Here is a 22,861-nt window from a genome sequence, read left to right as displayed (position 1 = left end):
ACTTCTGATACTTGTCATTAATGACTGCTGTAATCTTACACTTCTGATACTTGTCATTAATGACTGCTGTAATCTTACACTTCTGACACTTGTCATTAATGATTGCTGTAATCTTACACTTCTGACACTTTTAATTAATTATTGCTGTAATCTTACACTTCTGACACTTGTCATTAATGATTGCTGTAATCTTACACTTCTGACACTTTTAATTAATTATTGCTGTAATCTTACACTTCTGACACTTGTCATTAATGATAGCTTTAATCTTACACTTCTGACACTTGTCACTAATGATCGATCGCTGTAATCTTACACTTCTGACACTTGTCACTAATGATCGATCGCTGTAATCTTACACTTCTGACACTTGTCATTAATGATTGCTGTAATCTTACACTTCTGATATTTGTCATTAATGATCGATCGCTGTAATCCTACAGTTCTGACACTTGTCATTAATGACTGCTGTAATCGTACACTTCTGACACTTGTCATTAATGAGAGCTGTAATGTTACACTTCTGACACTTGTCATTAATGATTGCTGTAATCTTACACTTCTGATAATTGTCATCATTGACTGCTGTAATCTTACACTTCTGACACTTGTCATTAATGATTGCTGTAATCTTACACTTCTGACACTTGTCATTAATGATAGCTGTAATCTTACACTTCTGACACTTGTCATTATGATTGCTGTAATCTTACACTTCTGACACTTGTCATTAATGATCGCTTTAATCTTACACATCTGACACTTGTCATTAATGAGAGCTGTAATGTTACACTTCTGACACTTGTCATTAATGATTGCTGTAATCTTACGCTTCTGATACTTGTCATTAATGATTGCTGTAATCTTACACTTCTGACACTTGTCATTAATGATTGCTGTAATCTTACACTTCTGGTACTTGTCATTAATGACTGCTGTAATCTTACACTTCTGACACTTGTCATTAAGGATTGCTGTAATCTTACACTTCTGACACTTGTCATTAATGATGGCTGTAATCTTACACTTCTGACACTTGTCATTAATGACTGCTGTAATCTTACACTTCTGACACTTGTCATTAATGATTGCTGTAATCTTACACTTCTGACACTTGTCATTAATGATCGATCACTGTAATCTTACACTTCTGCCACTTGTCATCAATGAGTGCTGTAACCTTACACTTCTGACACTTGTCATTAATGATTGCTGTAATCTTACACTTCTGACACTTGTCATTAATGACTGCTGTAATCTCACACTTCTGACACTTGTCATTAATGATCGCTGTAATCTTACACTTCTGACACTTGTCATTAATGATAGCTGTAATCTTACACTTCTGACACTTGTCGTTAATTATTGCTGTAATCATACACTTCTGACACTTGTCGTTAATTATTGCTGTAATCTTACACTTCTGACGCTTGTCATTAATGATTGCTGTAATCTTACATTTCTGACACTTGTCATTAATGATCGCTTTAATCTTACACATCTGACACTTGTCATTAATGATCGCTGTCATCTTACACTTCTGACACTTGTCATTAATAATTGCTGTAATCTTACACTTCTGATACTTGTCATTAATGACTGCTGTAATCTTACACTTCTGATACTTGTCATTAATGACTGCTGTAATCTTACACTTCTGACACTTGTCATTAATGATCGATCGCTGTAATCCTACAGTTCTGACACTTGTCATTAATGACTGCTGTAATCGTACACTTCTGACACTTGTCATTAATGATCGCTGTAATCTTACACTTCTGACACTTGTCATCATTGACTGCTGTAATCTTACACTTCTGACACTTGTCATTAATGATTGCTGTAATCTTACACTTCTGACACTTGTCATTAATGATAGCTGTAATCTTACACTTCTGACACTTGTCATTATGATTGCTGTAATCTTACACTTCTGACACTTGTCATTAATGATCGCTTTAATCTTACACATCTGACACTTGTCATTAATGAGAGCTGTAATGTTACACTTCTGACACTTGTCATTAATGATTGCTGTAATCTTACGCTTCTGATACTTGTCATTAATGACTGCTGTAATCTTACACTTCTGACACTTGTCATTAAGGATTGCTGTAATCTTACACTTCTGACACTTGTCATTAATGATGGCTGTAATCTTACACTTCTGACACTTGTCATTAATGACTGCTGTAATCTTACACTTCTGACACTTGTCATTAATGATTGCTGTAATCTTACACTTCTGACACTTGTCATTAATGATCGATCACTGTAATCTTACACTTCTGCCACTTGTCATCAATGAGTGCTGTAACCTTACACTTCTGACACTTGTCATTAATGATTGCTGTAATCTTACACTTCTGACACTTGTCATTAATGACTGCTGTAATCTCACACTTCTGACACTTGTCATTAATGATCGCTGTAATCTTACACTTCTGACACTTGTCATTAATGATTGCTTTAATCTTACACTTCTGACACTTGTCATTAATGATTGCTGTAATCTTACACTTCTGACACTTGTCATTAATGATAGCTGTAATCTTACACTTCTGACACTTGTCGTTAATTATTGCTGTAATCATACATTTCTGACACTTGTCGTTAATTATTGCTGTAATCTTACACTTCTGACGCTTGTCATTAATGATTGCTGTAATCTTACATTTCTGACACTTGTCATTAATGATCGCTTTAATCTTACACATCTGACACTTGTCATTAATGATCGCTGTCATCTTACACTTCTGACACTTGTCATTAATAATTGCTGTAATCTTACACTTCTGATACTTGTCATTAATGACTGCTGTAATCTTACACTTCTGATACTTGTCATTAATGACTGCTGTAATCTTACACTTCTGACACTTGTCATTAATGATTGCTGTAATCTTACACTTCTGACACTTTTAATTAATTATTGCTGTAATCTTACACTTCTGACACTTGTCATTAATGATTGCTGTAATCTTACACTTCTGACACTTTTAATTAATTATTGCTGTAATCTTACACTTCTGACACTTGTCATTAATGATAGCTTTAATCTTACACTTCTGACACTTGTCACTAATGATCGATCGCTGTAATCTTACACTTCTGACACTTGTCACTAATGATCGATCGCTGTAATCTTACACTTCTGACACTTGTCATTAATGATTGCTGTAATCTTACACTTCTGATATTTGTCATTAATGATCGATCGCTGTAATCCTACAGTTCTGACACTTGTCATTAATGACTGCTGTAATCGTACACTTCTGACACTTGTCATTAATGAGAGCTGTAATGTTACACTTCTGACACTTGTCATTAATGATTGCTGTAATCTTACACTTCTGATACTTGTCATCATTGACTGCTGTAATCTTACACTTCTGACACTTGTCATTAATGATTGCTGTAATCTTACACTTCTGACACTTGTCATTAATGATAGCTGTAATCTTACACTTCTGACACTTGTCATTATGATTGCTGTAATCTTACACTTCTGACACTTGTCATTAATGATCGCTTTAATCTTACACATCTGACACTTGTCATTAATGAGAGCTGTAATGTTACACTTCTGACACTTGTCATTAATGATTGCTGTAATCTTACGCTTCTGATACTTGTCATTAATGATTGCTGTAATCTTACACTTCTGACACTTGTCATTAATGATTGCTGTAATCTTACACTTCTGGTACTTGTCATTAATGACTGCTGTAATCTTACACTTCTGACACTTGTCATTAAGGATTGCTGTAATCTTACACTTCTGACACTTGTCATTAATGATGGCTGTAATCTTACACTTCTGACACTTGTCATTAATGACTGCTGTAATCTTACACTTCTGACACTTGTCATTAATGATTGCTGTAATCTTACACTTCTGACACTTGTCATTAATGATCGATCACTGTAATCTTACACTTCTGCCACTTGTCATCAATGAGTGCTGTAACCTTACACTTCTGACACTTGTCATTAATGATTGCTGTAATCTTACACTTCTGACACTTGTCATTAATGACTGCTGTAATCTCACACTTCTGACACTTGTCATTAATGATCGCTGTAATCTTACACTTCTGACACTTGTCATTAATGATTGCTTTAATCTTACACTTCTGACACTTGTCATTAATGATTGCTGTAATCTTACACTTCTGACACTTGTCATTAATGATAGCTGTAATCTTACACTTCTGACACTTGTCGTTAATTATTGCTGTAATCATACACTTCTGACACTTGTCGTTAATTATTGCTGTAATCTTACACTTCTGACGCTTGTCATTAATGATTGCTGTAATCTTACATTTCTGACACTTGTCATTAATGATCGCTTTAATCTTACACATCTGACACTTGTCATTAATGATTGCTGTAATCTTACACGTCTGACACTTGTCATTAATGATCGATCGCTGTAATTTTACACTTCTGACACTTGTCATTAATGACTGCCGTAATCTTACACTTCTGACACATGTCATTAATGATCGCTTTAATCTTACACATCTGACACTTGTCATTAATGATCGCTGTCATCTTACACTTCTGACACTTGTCATTAATAATTGCTGTAATCTTACACTTCTGATACTTGTCATTAATGACTGCTGTAATCTTACACTTCTGATACTTGTCATTAATGACTGCTGTAATCTTACACTTCTGACACTTGTCATTAATGATTGCTGTAATCTTACACTTCTGACACTTTTAATTAATTATTGCTGTAATCTTACACTTCTGACACTTGTCATTAATGATTGCTGTAATCTTACACTTCTGACACTTTTAATTAATTATTGCTGTAATCTTACACTTCTGACACTTGTCATTAATGATAGCTTTAATCTTACACTTCTGAAACTTGTCACTAATGATCGATCGCTGTAATCTTACACTTCTGACACTTGTCACTAATGATCGATCGCTGTAATCTTACACTTCTGACACTTGTCACTAATGATCGATCGCTGTAATCTTACACTTCTGACACTTGTCATTAATGATTGCTGTAATCTTACACTTCTGATATTTGTCATTAATGATCGATCGCTGTAATCCTACAGTTCTGACACTTGTCATTAATGACTGCTGTAATCGTACACTTCTGACACTTGTCATTAATGATCGCTTTAATCTTACACATCTGACACTTTTAATTAATTATTGCTGTAATCTTACACTTCTGACACTTGTCATTAATGATAGCTTTAATCTTACACTTCTGACACTTGTCACTAATGATCGATCACTGTAATCTTACACTTCTGACACTTGTCACTAATGATCGATCGCTGTAATCTTACACTTCTGACACTTGTCATTAATGATTGCTGTAATCTTACACTTCTGATATTTGTCATTAATGATCGATCGCTGTAATCCTACAGTTCTGACACTTGTCATTAATGACTGCTGTAATCGTACACTTCTGACACTTGTCATTAATGATCGCTTTAATCTTACACTTCTGACACTTGTCATTAATGATAGCTGTAATCTTACACTTCTGACACTTGTCATTATGATTGCTGTAATCTTACACTTCTGACACTTGTCATTAATGATCGCTTTAATCTTACACATCTGACACTTGTCATTAATGAGAGCTGTAATGTTACACTTCTGACACTTGTCATTAATGATTGCTGTAATCTTACGCTTCTGATACTTGTCATTAATGATTGCTGTAATCTTACACTTCTGACACTTGTCATTAATGATTGCTGTAATCTTACACTTCTGGTACTTGTCATTAATGACTGCTGTAATCTTACACTTCTGACACTTGTCATTAAGGATTGCTGTAATCTTACACTTCTGACACTTGTCATTAATGATGGCTGTAATCTTACACTTCTGACACTTGTCATTAATGACTGCTGTAATCTTACACTTCTGACACTTGTCATTAATGATTGCTGTAATCTTACACTTCTGACACTTGTCATTAATGATCGATCACTGTAATCTTACACTTCTGCCACTTGTCATCAATGAGTGCTGTAACCTTACACTTCTGACACTTGTCATTAATGATTGCTGTAATCTTACACTTCTGACACTTGTCATTAATGACTGCTGTAATCTCACACTTCTGACACTTGTCATTAATGATCGCTGTAATCTTACACTTCTGACACTTGTCATTAATGATTGCTTTAATCTTACACTTCTGACACTTGTCATTAATGATTGCTGTAATCTTACACTTCTGACACTTGTCATTAATGATAGCTGTAATCTTACACTTCTGACACTTGTCGTTAATTATTGCTGTAATCATACACTTCTGACACTTGTCGTTAATTATTGCTGTAATCTTACACTTCTGACGCTTGTCATTAATGATTGCTGTAATCTTACATTTCTGACACTTGTCATTAATGATCGCTTTAATCTTACACATCTGACACTTGTCATTAATGATTGCTGTAATCTTACACGTCTGACACTTGTCATTAATGATCGATCGCTGTAATTTTACACTTCTGACACTTGTCATTAATGACTGCCGTAATCTTACACTTCTGACACATGTCATTAATGATCGCTTTAATCTTACACATCTGACACTTGTCATTAATGATCGCTGTCATCTTACACTTCTGACACTTGTCATTAATAATTGCTGTAATCTTACACTTCTGATACTTGTCATTAATGACTGCTGTAATCTTACACTTCTGATACTTGTCATTAATGACTGCTGTAATCTTACACTTCTGACACTTGTCATTAATGATTGCTGTAATCTTACACTTCTGACACTTTTAATTAATTATTGCTGTAATCTTACACTTCTGACACTTGTCATTAATGATTGCTGTAATCTTACACTTCTGACACTTTTAATTAATTATTGCTGTAATCTTACACTTCTGACACTTGTCATTAATGATAGCTTTAATCTTACACTTCTGAAACTTGTCACTAATGATCGATCGCTGTAATCTTACACTTCTGACACTTGTCACTAATGATCGATCGCTGTAATCTTACACTTCTGACACTTGTCACTAATGATCGATCGCTGTAATCTTACACTTCTGACACTTGTCATTAATGATTGCTGTAATCTTACACTTCTGATATTTGTCATTAATGATCGATCGCTGTAATCCTACAGTTCTGACACTTGTCATTAATGACTGCTGTAATCGTACACTTCTGACACTTGTCATTAATGATCGCTTTAATCTTACACATCTGACACTTTTAATTAATTATTGCTGTAATCTTACACTTCTGACACTTGTCATTAATGATAGCTTTAATCTTACACTTCTGACACTTGTCACTAATGATCGATCGCTGTAATCTTACACTTCTGACACTTGTCACTAATGATCGATCGCTGTAATCTTACACTTCTGACACTTGTCATTAATGATTGCTGTAATCTTACACTTCTGATATTTGTCATTAATGATCGATCGCTGTAATCCTACAGTTCTGACACTTGTCATTAATGACTGCTGTAATCGTACACTTCTGACACTTGTCATTAATGATCGCTTTAATCTTACACATCTGACACTTGTCATTAATGAGAGCTGTAATGTTACACTTCTGACACTTGTCATTAATGATTGCTGTAATCTTACACTTCTGATACTTGTCATCATTGACTGCTGTAATCTTACACTTCTGACACTTGTCATTAATGATTGCTGTAATCTTACACTTCTGACACTTGTCATTAATGATAGCTGTAATCTTACACTTCTGACACTTGTCATTATGATTGCTGTAATGTTACACTTCTGACACTTGTCATTAATGATTGCTGTAATCTTACACTTCTGATACTTGTCATTAATGATTGCTGTAATCTTACACTTCTGACACTTGTCATTAATGATTGCTGTAATCTTACACTTCTGGTACTTGTCATTAATGACTGCTGTAATCTTACACTTCTGACACTTGTCATTAATGATTGCTGTAATCTTACACTTCTGACACTTGTCATTAATGATGGCTGTAATCTTACACTTCTGACACTTGTCATTAATGACTGCTGTAATCTTACACTTCTGACACTTGTCATTAATGATTGCTGTAATCTTACACTTTTGACACTTGTCACTAATGATCGATCGCTGTAATCTTACACTTTTGACACTTGTCATTAATGAGCATTGTATCTTATACTTCTGACTTGTTAGTAATGGTCAGTGTTAGCTTTCTTTTCTGAGATTCAGTAATTTAGTAATAATCATATTAGCTCTCTCTTCTGAGACATGTTGGTAATGATCGTATTAGCTTGCGCTTCTGAGATCCAGTAATTTTTACTAATCGTCGTATTATCTCCTGCTTGTGAGATCCAGTAATTTTAATAATGGTCGTATTAGCTCCTGCTTCTGAGACATGTTGGTAATGGTCAGTATGAGCTCCCACTTTTGAGAGATGTCAGTAATGTTGGTTATGGTCAGCATTAGCTTCCATTTCTGAGACATGTCAAGTGGTATTGACAATATTAGGCCAGTCACTAGCAGTGTTGACAACATATGACCACTTACAGGAGGTGTTGATTGTATGAATTTAGTTATTTAAGTTGTGAAACGTAGTCTTTGTTAGTCCTTCCATGACACTTGTATTTTAGCCTATTAGGTCCTTGATCTTACCAACATGCCAGCAAGGGACATGTTGTGTAAATAAATATTCTTACAGTAGGTATTATTATGTTGCTTTATGTAATTTATACTGCACTATTTTGAATCAAAGTACTCATTTAAATTTTAAATAAAATACAGTCAAATATCCTTGAAATAGGTGTAAACCTAAGATTTGGGTACAATAAAAAATACATTTATCTGAGTTTGTTTGTCATCTTTATTGAAAATGCTTTCTGCTCATCAGTAACCCCTGAATACTTTAAAGCATAATTAGAAATGCTGTAACAACAGTTGGTTTTCCATATCTTTATATTGTTTGGATGAGGAAGTACACATTTGTGTTGTTTTTTGAATTTGTAGAGCTTATTGCATGAATTTAGACAAAAATGTTATAAAATAAATGACGTTTTAGTTGGTTGAGAATGAACTTCTGTTTGTTGTAACTTACCAGGTTCTATTAACTTTGGTCTGTTGTTTCTTAGTGTTGTTTGTTTGATGTCTTGGTAAACGTTTTCCATACAAAACGTGTCACAGAATCAGTTATAAATATTTTGTACACAATTCTAAATTAGTTGTTTTTTTCATGTATCTTGTGGTATTTAACTAATAAAATTGATTATATCTCTTAAACCACAATTACTTATTTAATAAATATTTAATAGTATTTATATAAGTTATTAATATAAAACAACTTGTTTTTATCATATTTATGATGATTATTGTGACACATACATTAGGTAAACTTATTGAATGTACAATCTAACTATAGAACACTTCACAATAGTCCATCTGTGCTCTACTTACCACACCATCAGTTTAGGAACCTTGTTTCTAGTGTTGTGACCCCCAGATGTGCTGCTGTGCCACTGAAGGACTTGAAATGTAATGAAATAAAACATTAATTTATGGTTTTAGAAAAACCTCTGACAGGTCTTTCTTGTTTAGGATCCACTCTTGTGACTTTTCAATGATTTGTATGCAAACAAGTTTATCTGTACTTTTTATATAATCACTAGACTAGTACATTTGGTGTTTCTGGTATTGGTTAATTATTCAGAAAGTTTTAGGAAAACATCTGTTGAAATTACCTTCACAATCATAAATAAATATGGCTGACTCAAAATGTTATGTTCAAATGTTAACAAAAGATTAAACCTGTATATCAGAATGCAGTGTTTCTTCAGGTATAATGTAATAATAATAAATAAATATAGCTGACTCAAGATGTTATGTTCAAATGTCAATGAAAGATTAAACCTGTATATCAGAATGCAGTGTTTCTTCAGGTATAATGTAATAATAATAAATAAATATAGCTGACTCAAGATGTTATGTTCAAATGTCAATGAAAAATTAAACCTGTATATCAGAATGCAGTGTTTCTTCAGGTATAATGTAATAATAATTCATTATTTCTCTTAAATTCCCTTAAGTTAACTGCATCTATTACACCTGAGAATCATCTGTTCAAAAAGCTACTCATCCTTTTAGCAAAAAGCTGTCTTAGTCAAAGATGGATTCTTCTCTACCAAAATATAGATTTGTGTTCCCTAGTCTTACCATCTCACGATTAGATATGGAAAACGATCAACAGCTTGGTTGTAATAACACTTTTTTTTATTAAGAACTGAACAGAAAATATGGTGAAAATAGTAATTTTAAATACATATGAGATCCAAGCAACAATTAGTAGAATAAATTGTAGTAATGACTGTTCTAGTTTAAATTTCTTTATATGATTAATGCCACTAGGGGTCCTGTTAAAACATTTCAAGGACCTGCTTAAAAGTAGGCAGATAATAAATTTAGAAAAATGTATTTGAAAAGTTATTAGGGTTACCAGTAACTGTAGGGTTAAGTAATATTAGAAATAAACTAACACACATTGTGCTGAATGTTGGTCGTTATCATGATACATTGTCATATCCTTTGTACTAAAATGTTGCAGTGTTTGTTTATTTGTTGTTTTCACAGTTTTATAGAACTGAATATCAGTTATAGATTCCCTTTGCTGAAGAACAAGAGTAAAAGGAAGAACTGTCAGCTTTACATATCAAGTGACTGTCAACATTACATATCATGTGACTTCATTGCACATTAATGTGAACATTTTAAACAGTTGCTTCAATGTAATCAGTCAGATTAGATAAATTTTATTTTGTGATCTATTGTTAATATTGATGTAAGCACATACCACAAATACTGTTCAAAATATTTTAACCTGTTTTGTTTTGTGATAAAACATAGTTCTTTGTTAACTTTCTTACTGCCAAAATTAAACACAAACAATTTTTCCAGTGCTTTGTTTATGCTTAGATACACAATAAGAAATAAAAATAGCATGTTTTTAACATTTCATTACCACTTGAAACTTGTAAACACCCTGGTGGTACAAAAGTAAACTTGTAAACACCCTGGTGGTACAAACGTCTAACTAGAATGACAGGAAAAGAATATGTTTTCTTTTTCTTTCAAGTAGCTATACTTTCAAATTTACAAAAATTCTGTGACTGTTAATTTTATGCAAATGTTTTGATTTAAAATACTTAACTTTATATTAATATAGCATAGCACACAAGGCTGGGGTCTAGCAAACTTCATGGAAAAAAAAAATGTTCCTCCACCACTAAGAAATCTTAGTACAACTGTCACACAACCTGAGAAACAGACTGTGTTTAACAACAGCCACATGGACCTGGCTGATGAAGATTCAGTGAACTGGATTCTTGGAAAGTACTCCAGTACTGATATTAAGGATTATTTACAGAGGTTAGATCTTTGAGTTACACTTAAATTTGACCAGTGAGCTGTTTAGATAGTAGATTTTATACATATATATTAGTGAAAATAATTACATTTTAATGAAGGTAAAACCATAAGGAAGGACTGTGTTAAAAACAACAAATCCAAACCTCTGATTAATTATATAATTTGTTGCTCAATCATTATGATGTCAAGATTAATAGCCTTAACTATTAAAGTAACAAATATAAATATGTATATTAGTGCCAGGAAAAACATTATTACATGAACAAAACATGATATTTAGGGACAAGAAGGGACCTATTGATCCATCTCGACTATCTTATCCTCTTAACTAAACAAAAACTAAAATAAATTTAAACAAAATTTAAATCCAGGCCTTACCATTCATATATTAATCGAGATTAGAGGAAAACTGCAAAACGTAACACATTATTATATTATGAAGAGAAATGCATCATTGTGACATACAAGTAAGAGAGACTGCTTATAGAGAGTTTATAAAATGGAGTAATATTAATAGGGTCTGTATAGAATTTTAAAACTGGTGGATAGTTAACATGGTTCCTTCATCAGTGTACACTCATCAAGTTAAACCAGTCTATGGAAGATAAATTTAAGTATCTTGTGTTTTTAAATACCCAACTAGTCTGGAAATTTAGGAAAGGAAAATGTCTTTTATACCAATACTAGGTGCTTCTCATAAGTAGAACATCTGTATCTGTGTGTGTTTAGTTTTGTTTCACATTTTATAACAATACTAGGTGCTACTCATAAGTAGAACATCTGTATCTGTGTGTGTTTAGTTTTGTTTCACATTTTATACCAATACTAGGTGCTACTCATAAGTAGAACATCTGTATCTGTGTGTGTTTAGTTTTGTTTCACATTTTATAACAATACTAGGTGCTACTCATAAGTAGAACATCTGTATCTGTGTGTGTTTAGTTTTGTTTCACATTTTATACCAATACTACGTGCTACTCATAAGTAGAACATCTGTATCTGTGTGTGTTTAGTTTTGTTTCACATTTTATAACAATACTAGGTGCTGATATTAAAACTTTATTATATATCTTCTTACAGGTCCTCATGACATTGATACTTATTCCATTAAGGTTTTACTGATATTAGAACTTTATTATGTATTTTTAACAGGTCCTCATGACGTTGATACATATTCCACTCAGGCTTTACTGATATTAAAACTTTACGATGTATTTTTATCAGGTCCTCATGACATTGATACTTATTCTACTAAGGTTTTACTGATATTAAAACTTTATTATGTATTTTCTAACAGGTTCTCATGACGTTGATACTTATTCTACTGAGGTTTTACTGATATTAAAACTTTATTATGTATTTTTAACAGGTCCTCATGACGTTGATACGTATTCCACTCAGGCTTTACTGATATTAAAACTTTACTATGTATTTTTAACAGGTCCTCATGACGTTGATACATATTCCACTCAGGCTTTACTGATATTAAAACTTTACTATGTATTTTTAACAGGTTCTCATGACATTGATACTTATTCCACTAAGGTTTTACTGATATTAGAACTTTACTATGTATTTTTAACACGTCCTCATGACGTTGATACATATTACACTGAGGCTTTACTGATATTAAAACTTTACGATGTATTTTTAACAGGTCCTCATGACATTGATACTTATTCTACTAAGGTTTTACTGATATTAAAACTTTATTATGTATTTTCTAACAGGTTCTCATGACGTTGATACTTGTTCTACTGAGGTTTTATTGGTATTAAAATTTTATTATGTATTTTCTTACAGGTCCTCATGACGTTGATACTTATTCCACTAAGGTTTCACTGATAATAAACTTTATTACGTATTTTTAACAGGTCCTCAGGACGTTGATACTTATTCCACTAAGGTTTTACTGATATTAAAACTTTATTATGTATTTTCTAACAGGTCCTCATGACATTGATACTTATTCTACTGAGGTTTTACTGATATTAAAACTTTATTATGTATTTCCTAACAGGTCCTCATGACATTGATACTTATTCCACTAAGGTTTTACTGCTATTAAAACTTTATTGTGTATTTTCTAACAGGTCCTCATGACATTGATACTTGTTCCACTAAAGTTTTACCGATATTAAAACTTTACTGTGTATTTTTAACAGGTCCTCATGACAATGATACTTGTTCCACTAAGGTTTTATTGATATTAAAACTTTACTATGTATTTTTAACAGGTTCTCATGACATTGATACTTATTCCACTAAGGTTTTACTGATATTAGAACTTTACTATGTATTTTTAACAGGTCCTCATGACGTTGATACATATTACACTGAGGTTTTACTGATATTAAAACTTTACGATGTATTTTTAACAGGTTCTCATGACATTGATACTTATTCCACTAAGGTTTTACTGATATTAGAACTTTACTATGTATTTTTAACAGGTCCTCATGACGTTGATACATATTACACTGAGGTTTTACTGATATTAAAACTTTACGATGTATTTTTAACAGGTCCTCATGACATTGATACTTATTCTACTAAGGTTCTACTGATATTAAAACTTTATTATGTATTTTCTAACAGGTTTTCATGACGTTGATACTTATTCTACTAAGGTTTTACTGATATTAAAACTTTATTATGTATTTTTAACAGGTCCTCATGACTTTGATACATATTCCACTCAGGCTTTACTGATATTAAAACTTTACTATGTATTTTTAACAGGTTCTTCTGACATTGATACTTATTCCACTAAGGTTTTACTGATATTAGAACTTTACTATGTATTTTTAACAGGTCCTCATGACGTTGATACATATTACACTGAGGCTTTACTGATATTAAAACTTTACGATGTATTTTTAACAGGTCCTCATGACATTGATACTTATTCCACTAAGGTTTTACTGATATTAAAATTTATTGTATATTTTTAACAGGTCCTCATGACATTGATACTTATTCCACTACAGTTTTTCTGATATTAAAACTTTATTACGTATTTTTAACAGGTCCTCATGACGTTGATACTTATTCCACTAAGGTTTTTCTGATAATAAAACTTTATTGTGTATTTTCTAACAGGTCCTCATGACGTTGATACTTATTTCACTAAGGTTTTACTGATATTAAAACATTATTATGTATTTTCTAACAGGTGTTCATGACATTGATACTTATTCCACTAAGGTTTTACTGATATTAAAACTTTATTGTGTATTTTCTAACAGGTCCTCATGACATTGATACTTGTTCCACTAAAGTTTTACCGATATTAAAACTTTACTGTGTATTTTTAACAGGTCCTCATGACAATGATACTTGTTCCACTAAGGTTTTATTGATATTAAAACTTTACTATGTATTTTTAACAGGTTCTCATGACATTGATACTTATTCCACTAAGGTTTTACTGATATTAGAACTTTACTATGTATTTTTAACAGGTCCTCATGACGTTGATACATATTACACTGAGGCTTTACTGATATTAAAACTTTACGATGTATTTTTAACAGGTCCTCATGACATTGATACTTATTCTACTCAGGTTTTACTGATATTAAAACTTTATTATGTATTTTCTAACAGGTTCTCATGACGTTGATACTTGTTCTACTGAGGTTTTACTGGTATTAAAATTTTATTATGTATTTTCTTACAGGTCCTCATGACGTTGATACTTATTCCACTAAGGTTTTACTGATAATAAACTTTATTACGTATTTTTAACAGGTCCTCAGGACGTTGATACTTATTCCACTAAGGTTTTACTGATATTAAAACTTTATTATGTATTTTCTAACAGGTCCTCATGACATTGATACTTATTCTACTGAGGTTTTACTGATATTAAAACTTTATTATGTATTTTCTAACAGGTCCTCATGGCATTGATACTTATTCTACTAAGGTTTTACTGATATTAAAACTTTATTATGTATTTTCTAACAGGTTCTCATGACGTTGATACTTATTCTACTGAGGTTTTACTGGTATTAAAATTTTATTATGTATTTTCTAACAGGTCCTCATGACGTTGATACTTATTCCACTAAGGTTTTACTGATATTAAAATTTATTGTATATTTTTAACAGGTCCTCATGACATTGATACTTATTCCACTACAGTTTTTCTGATATTAAAACTTTATTACGTATTTTTAACAGGTCCTCATGACGTTGATACTTATTCCACTAAGGTTTTTCTGATAATAAAACTTTATTGTGTATTTTCTAACAGGTCCTCATGACGTTGATACTTATTTCACTAAGGTTTTACTGATATTAAAACATTATTATGTATTTTCTAACAGGTGTTCATGACATTGATACTTATTCCACTAAGGTTTTACTGATATTAAAACTTTATTGTGTATTTTCTAACAGGTCCTCATGACATTGATACTTGTTCCACTAAAGTTTTACCGATATTAAAACTTTACTGTGTATTTTTAACAGGTCCTCATGACAATGATACTTGTTCCACTAAGGTTTTATTGATATTAAAACTTTACTATGTATTTTTAACAGGTTCTCATGACATTGATACTTATTCCACTAAGGTTTTACTGATATTAGAACTTTACTATGTATTTTTAACAGGTCCTCATGACGTTGATACATATTACACTGAGGCTTTACTGATATTAAAACTTTACGATGTATTTTTAACAGGTCCTCATGACATTGATACTTATTCTACTAAGGTTTTACTGATATTAAAACTTTATTATGTATTTTTAACAGGTCCTCATGACATTGATACTTATTCTACTAAGGTTTTACTGATATTAAAACTTTATTATGTATTTTCTAACAGGTTCTCATGACGTTGATACTTGTTCTACTGAGGTTTTATTGGTATTAAAATTTTATTATGTATTTTCTTACAGGTCCTCATGACGTTGATACTTATTCCACTAAGGTTTCACTGATAATAAACTTTATTACGTATTTTTAACAGGTCCTCAGGACGTTGATACTTATTCCACTAAGGTTTTACTGATATTAAAACTTTATTATGTATTTTCTAACAGGTCCTCATGACATTGATACTTATTCTACTGAGGTTTTACTGATATTAAAACTTTATTATGTATTTTCTAACAGGTCCTCATGACATTGATACTTATTCCACTAAGGTTTTACTGCTATTAAAACTTTATTGTGTATTTTCTAACAGGTCCTCATGACATTGATACTTGTTCCACTAAAGTTTTACCGATATTAAAACTTTACTGTGTATTTTTAACAGGTCCTCATGACAATGATACTTGTTCCACTAAGGTTTTATTGATATTAAAACTTTACTATGTATTTTTAACAGGTTCTCATGACATTGATACTTATTCCACTAAGGTTTTACTGATATTAGAACTTTACTATGTATTTTTAACAGGTCCTCATGACGTTGATACATATTACACTGAGGCTTTACTGATATTAAAACTTTACGATGTATTTTTAACAGGTCCTCATGACATTGATACTTATTCTACTAAGGTTCTACTGATATTAAAACTTTATTATGTATTTTCTAACAGGTTTTCATGACGTTGATACTTATTCTACTAAGGTTTTACTGATATTAAAACTTTATTATGTATTTTTAACAGGTCCTCATGACTTTGATACATATTCCACTCAGGCTTTACTGATATTAAAACTTTACTATGTATTTTCTAACAGGTTCTCATGACGTTGATACTTGTTCTACTGAGGTTTTACTGGTATTAAAATTTTATTATGTATTTTCTTACAGGTCCTCATGACGTTGATACTTATTTCACTAAGGTTTTACTGATATTAAAACTTTACTATGTATTTTTAACAGGTTCTCATGACATTGATACTTATTCCACTAAGGTTTTACTGATATTAGAACTTTACTATGTATTTTTAACAGGTCCTCATGACGTTGATACATATTACACTGAGGTTTTACTGATATTAAAACTTTACGATGTATTTTTAACAGGTCCTCATGACATTGATACTTATTCTACTAAGGTTCTACTGATATTAAAACTTTATTATGTATTTTCTAACAGGTTTTCATGACGTTGATACTTATTCTACTAAGGTTTTACTGATATTAAAACTTTATTATGTATTTTTAACAGGTCCTCATGACTTTGATACATATTCCACTCAGGCTTTACTGATATTAAAACTTTACTATGTATATTTTAACAGGTTCTTCTGACATTGATACTTATTCCACTAAGGTTTTACTGATATTAGAACTTTACTATGTATTTTTAACAGGTCCTCATGACGTTGATACATATTACACTGAGGCTTTACTGATATTAAAACTTTACGATGTATTTTTAACAGGTCCTCATGACATTGATACTTATTCTACTCAGGTTTTACTGATATTAAAACTTTATTATGTATTTTCTAACAGGTTCTCATGACGTTGATACTTATTCCACTAAGGTTTTACTGATAATAAAGTTTATTACGTATTTTTAACAGGTCCTCAGGACGTTGATACTTATTCCACTAAGGTTTTACTGATATTAAAATTTATTGTATATTTTTAACAGGTCCTCATGACATTGATACTTATTCCACTACAGTTTTTCTGATATTAAAACTTTATTACGTATTTTTAACAGGTCCTCATGACGTTGATACTTATTCCACTAAGGTTTTTCTGATAATAAAACTTTATTGTGTATTTTCTAACAGGTCCTCATGACGTTGATACTTATTTCACTAAGGTTTTACTGATATTAAAACATTATTATGTATTTTCTAACAGGTGTTCATGACATTGATACTTATTCCACTAAGGTTTTACTGATATTAAAACTTTATTGTGTATTTTCTAACAGGTCCTCATGACATTGATACTTGTTCCACTAAAGTTTTACCGATATTAAAACTTTACTGTGTATTTTAACAGGTCCTCATGACAATGATACTTGTTCCACTAAGGTTTTATTGATATTAAAACTTTACTATGTATTTTTAACAGGTTCTCATGACATTGATACTTATTCCACTAAGGTTTTACTGATATTAGAACTTTACTATGTATTTTAACAGGTCCTCATGACGTTGATACATATTACACTGAGGCTTTACTGATATTAAAACTTTACGATGTATTTTTAACAGGTCCTCATGACATTGATACTTATTCTACTCAGGTTTTACTGATATTAAAACTTTATTATGTATTTTCTAACAGGTTCTCATGACGTTGATACTTGTTCTACTGAGGTTTTACTGGTATTAAAATTTTATTATGTATTTTCTTACAGGTCCTCATGACGTTGATACTTATTCCACTAAGGTTTTACTGATAATAAACTTTATTACGTATTTTTAACAGGTCCTCAGGACGTTGATACTTATTCCACTAAGGTTTTACTGATATTAAAACTTTATTATGTATTTTCTAACAGGTCCTCATGACATTGATACTTATTCTACTGAGGTTTTACTGATATTAAAACTTTATTATGTATTTTCTAACAGGTCCTCATGGCATTGATACTTATTCTACTAAGGTTTTACTGATATTAAAACTTTATTATGTATTTTCTAACAGGTTCTCATGACGTTGATACTTATTCTACTGAGGTTTTACTGGTATTAAAATTTTATTATGTATTTTCTAACAGGTCCTCATGACGTTGATACTTATTCCACTAAGGTTTTACTGATATTAAAATTTATTGTATATTTTTAACAGGTCCTCATGACATTGATACTTATTCCACTACAGTTTTTCTGATATTAAAACTTTATTACGTATTTTTAACAGGTCCTCATGACGTTGATACTTATTCCACTAAGGTTTTTCTGATAATAAAACTTTATTGTGTATTTTCTAACAGGTCCTCATGACGTTGATACTTATTTCACTAAGGTTTTACTGATATTAAAACATTATTATGTATTTTCTAACAGGTGTTCATGACATTGATACTTATTCCACTAAGGTTTTACTGATATTAAAACTTTATTGTGTATTTTCTAACAGGTCCTCATGACATTGATACTTGTTCCACTAAAGTTTTACCGATATTAAAACTTTACTGTGTATTTTTAACAGGTCCTCATGACAATGATACTTGTTCCACTAAGGTTTTATTGATATTAAAACTTTACTATGTATTTTTAACAGGTTCTCATGACATTGATACTTATTCCACTAAGGTTTTACTGATATTAGAACTTTACTATGTATTTTTAACAGGTCCTCATGACGTTGATACATATTACACTGAGGCTTTACTGATATTAAAACTTTACGATGTATTTTAACAGGTCCTCATGACATTGATACTTATTCTACTAAGGTTTTACTGATATTAAAACTTTATTATGTATTTTTAACAGGTCCTCATGACATTGATACTTATTCTACTAAGGTTTTACTGATATTAAAACTTTATTATGTATTTTCTAACAGGTTCTCATGACGTTGATACTTGTTCTACTGAGGTTTTATTGGTATTAAAATTTTATTATGTATTTTCTTACAGGTCCTCATGACGTTGATACTTATTCCACTAAGGTTTCACTGATAATAAACTTTATTACGTATTTTTAACAGGTCCTCAGGACGTTGATACTTATTCCACTAAGGTTTTACTGATATTAAAACTTTATTATGTATTTTCTAACAGGTCCTCATGACATTGATACTTATTCTACTGAGGTTTTACTGATATTAAAACTTTATTATGTATTTTCTAACAGGTCCTCATGACATTGATACTTATTCCACTAAGGTTTTACTGCTATTAAAACTTTATTGTGTATTTTCTAACAGGTCCTCATGACATTGATACTTGTTCCACTAAAGTTTTACCGATATTAAAACTTTACTGTGTATTTTTAACAGGTCCTCATGACAATGATACTTGTTCCACTAAGGTTTTATTGATATTAAAACTTTACTATGTATTTTTAACAGGTTCTCATGACATTGATACTTATTCCACTAAGGTTTTACTGATATTAGAACTTTACTATGTATTTTTAACAGGTCCTCATGACGTTGATACATATTACACTGAGGCTTTACTGATATTAAAACTTTACGATGTATTTTTAACAGGTCCTCATGACATTGATACTTATTCTACTAAGGTTCTACTGATATTAAAACTTTATTATGTATTTTCTAACAGGTTTTCATGACGTTGATACTTATTCTACTAAGGTTTTACTGATATTAAAACTTTATTATGTATTTTTAACAGGTCCTCATGACTTTGATACATATTCCACTCAGGCTTTACTGATATTAAAACTTTACTATGTATTTTCTAACAGGTTCTCATGACGTTGATACTTGTTCTACTGAGGTTTTACTGGTATTAAAATTTTATTATGTATTTTCTTACAGGTCCTCATGACGTTGATACTTATTTCACTAAGGTTTTACTGATATTAAAACTTTACTATGTATTTTTAACAGGTTCTCATGACATTGATACTTATTCCACTAAGGTTTTACTGATATTAGAACTTTACTATGTATTTTTAACAGGTCCTCATGACGTTGATACATATTACACTGAGGTTTTACTGATATTAAAACTTTACGATGTATTTTTAACAGGTCCTCATGACATTGATACTTATTCTACTAAGGTTTTACTGATATTAAAACTTTATTATGTATTTTCTAACAGGTTTTCATGACGTTGATACTTATTCTACTAAGGTTTTACTGATATTAAAACTTTATTATGTATTTTTAACAGGTCCTCATGACTTTGATACATATTCCACTCAGGCTTTACTGATATTAAAACTTTACTATGTATTTTTAACAGGTTCTTCTGACATTGATACTTATTCCACTAAGGTTTTACTGATATTAGAACTTTACTATGTATTTTTAACAGGTCCTCATGACGTTGATACATATTACACTGAGGCTTTACTGATATTAAAACTTTACGATGTATTTTTAACAGGTCCTCATGACATTGATACTTATTCTACTCAGGTTTTACTGATATTAAAACTTTATTATGTATTTTCTAACAGGTTCTCATGACGTTGATACTTATTCCACTAAGGTTTTACTGATAATAAAGTTTATTACGTATTTTTAACAGGTCCTCAGGACGTTGATACTTATTCCACTAAGGTTTTACTGATATTAAAATTTATTGTATATTTTTAACAGGTCCTCATGACATTGATACTTATTCCACTACAGTTTTTCTGATATTAAAACTTTATTATGTATTTTTTAACAGGTCCTCATGACGTTGATACTTATTCCACTAAGGTTTTTCTGATAATAAAACTTTATTATGTATTTTCTAACAGGTCCTCATGACATTGATACTTATTCTTCTGAGGTTTTACTGATATTAAAACTTTATTATGTATTTTCTAACAGGTCCTCATGGCATTGATACTTATTCTACTAAGGTTTTACTGATATTAAAACTTTATTATGTATTTTCTAACAGGTCCTCATGACATTGATACTTATTCCACTACAGTTTTTCTGATATTAAAACTTTATTACGTATTTTTAACAGGTCCTCATGACGTTGATACTTATTCCACTAAGGTTTTTCTGATAATAAAACTTTACTATGTATTTTTAACAGGTTCTCATGACATTGATACTTATTCTACTAAGGTTTTACTGATATTAAAACTTTATTATGTATTTTTAACAGGTCCTCATGACTTTGATACATATTCCACTCAGGCTTTACTGATATTAAAACTTTACTATGTATTTTCTAACAGGTTCTCATGACGTTGATACTTGTTCTACTGAGGTTTTACTGGTATTAAAATTTTATTATGTATTTTCTTACAGGTCCTCATGACGTTGATACTTATTCCACTAAGGTTTTACTGATAATAAACTTTATTACGTATTTTTAACAGGTCCTCATGACGTTGATACTTATTCCACTAAGGTTTTACTGATATTAAAACTTTATTATGTATTTTCTAACAGGTCCTCATGACATTGATACTTATTCTACTGAGGTTTTACTGATATTAAAACTTTATTATGTATTTTCTAACAGGTCCTCATGACATTGATACTTATTCTACTGAGGTTTTACTGATATTAAAACTTTATTATGTATTTTCTAACAGGTCCTCATGGCATTGATACTTATTCTACTAAGGTTTTACTGATATTAAAACTTTATTATGTATTTTCTAACAGGTTCTCATGACGTTGATACTTATTCTACTGAGGTTTTACTGGTATTAAAATTTTATTATGTATTTTCTAACAGGTCCTCATGACGTTGATACTTATTCCACTAAGGTTTTACTGATATTAAAATTTATTGTATATTTTTAACAGGTCCTCATGACATTGATACTTATTCCACTACAGTTTTTCTGATATTAAAACTTTATTACGTATTTTTAACAGGTCCTCATGACGTTGATACTTATTC

At 30.9% G+C, this 22,861-nt stretch overlaps 1 protein-coding gene across 1 annotated transcript in view; it reads left to right on the top strand.

Annotated features, from left to right (window-relative positions):
• The window catches only part of LOC143251847 (uncharacterized), a 40,863-nt gene that overhangs the window by 4,869 nt on the left and 13,133 nt on the right, over positions 1-22,861 (top strand). The window contains exon 3 of the mRNA XM_076503121.1: positions 11,212-11,414. Coding sequence (XP_076359236.1) covers positions 11,212-11,414 — 203 coding nt within the window. The remainder of the gene's footprint in view (positions 1-11,211; positions 11,415-22,861) is intronic.

This window comes from Tachypleus tridentatus, chromosome 6 (genome assembly GCF_004210375.1).
Source record: "Tachypleus tridentatus isolate NWPU-2018 chromosome 6, ASM421037v1, whole genome shotgun sequence".
In the NCBI taxonomy this organism is placed as follows: domain Eukaryota; kingdom Metazoa; phylum Arthropoda; class Merostomata; order Xiphosura; family Limulidae; genus Tachypleus; species Tachypleus tridentatus.
The sequence above is the reverse complement of the archived record's forward strand: the minus strand, read 5'-3'. Positions and strand labels throughout refer to the sequence as shown.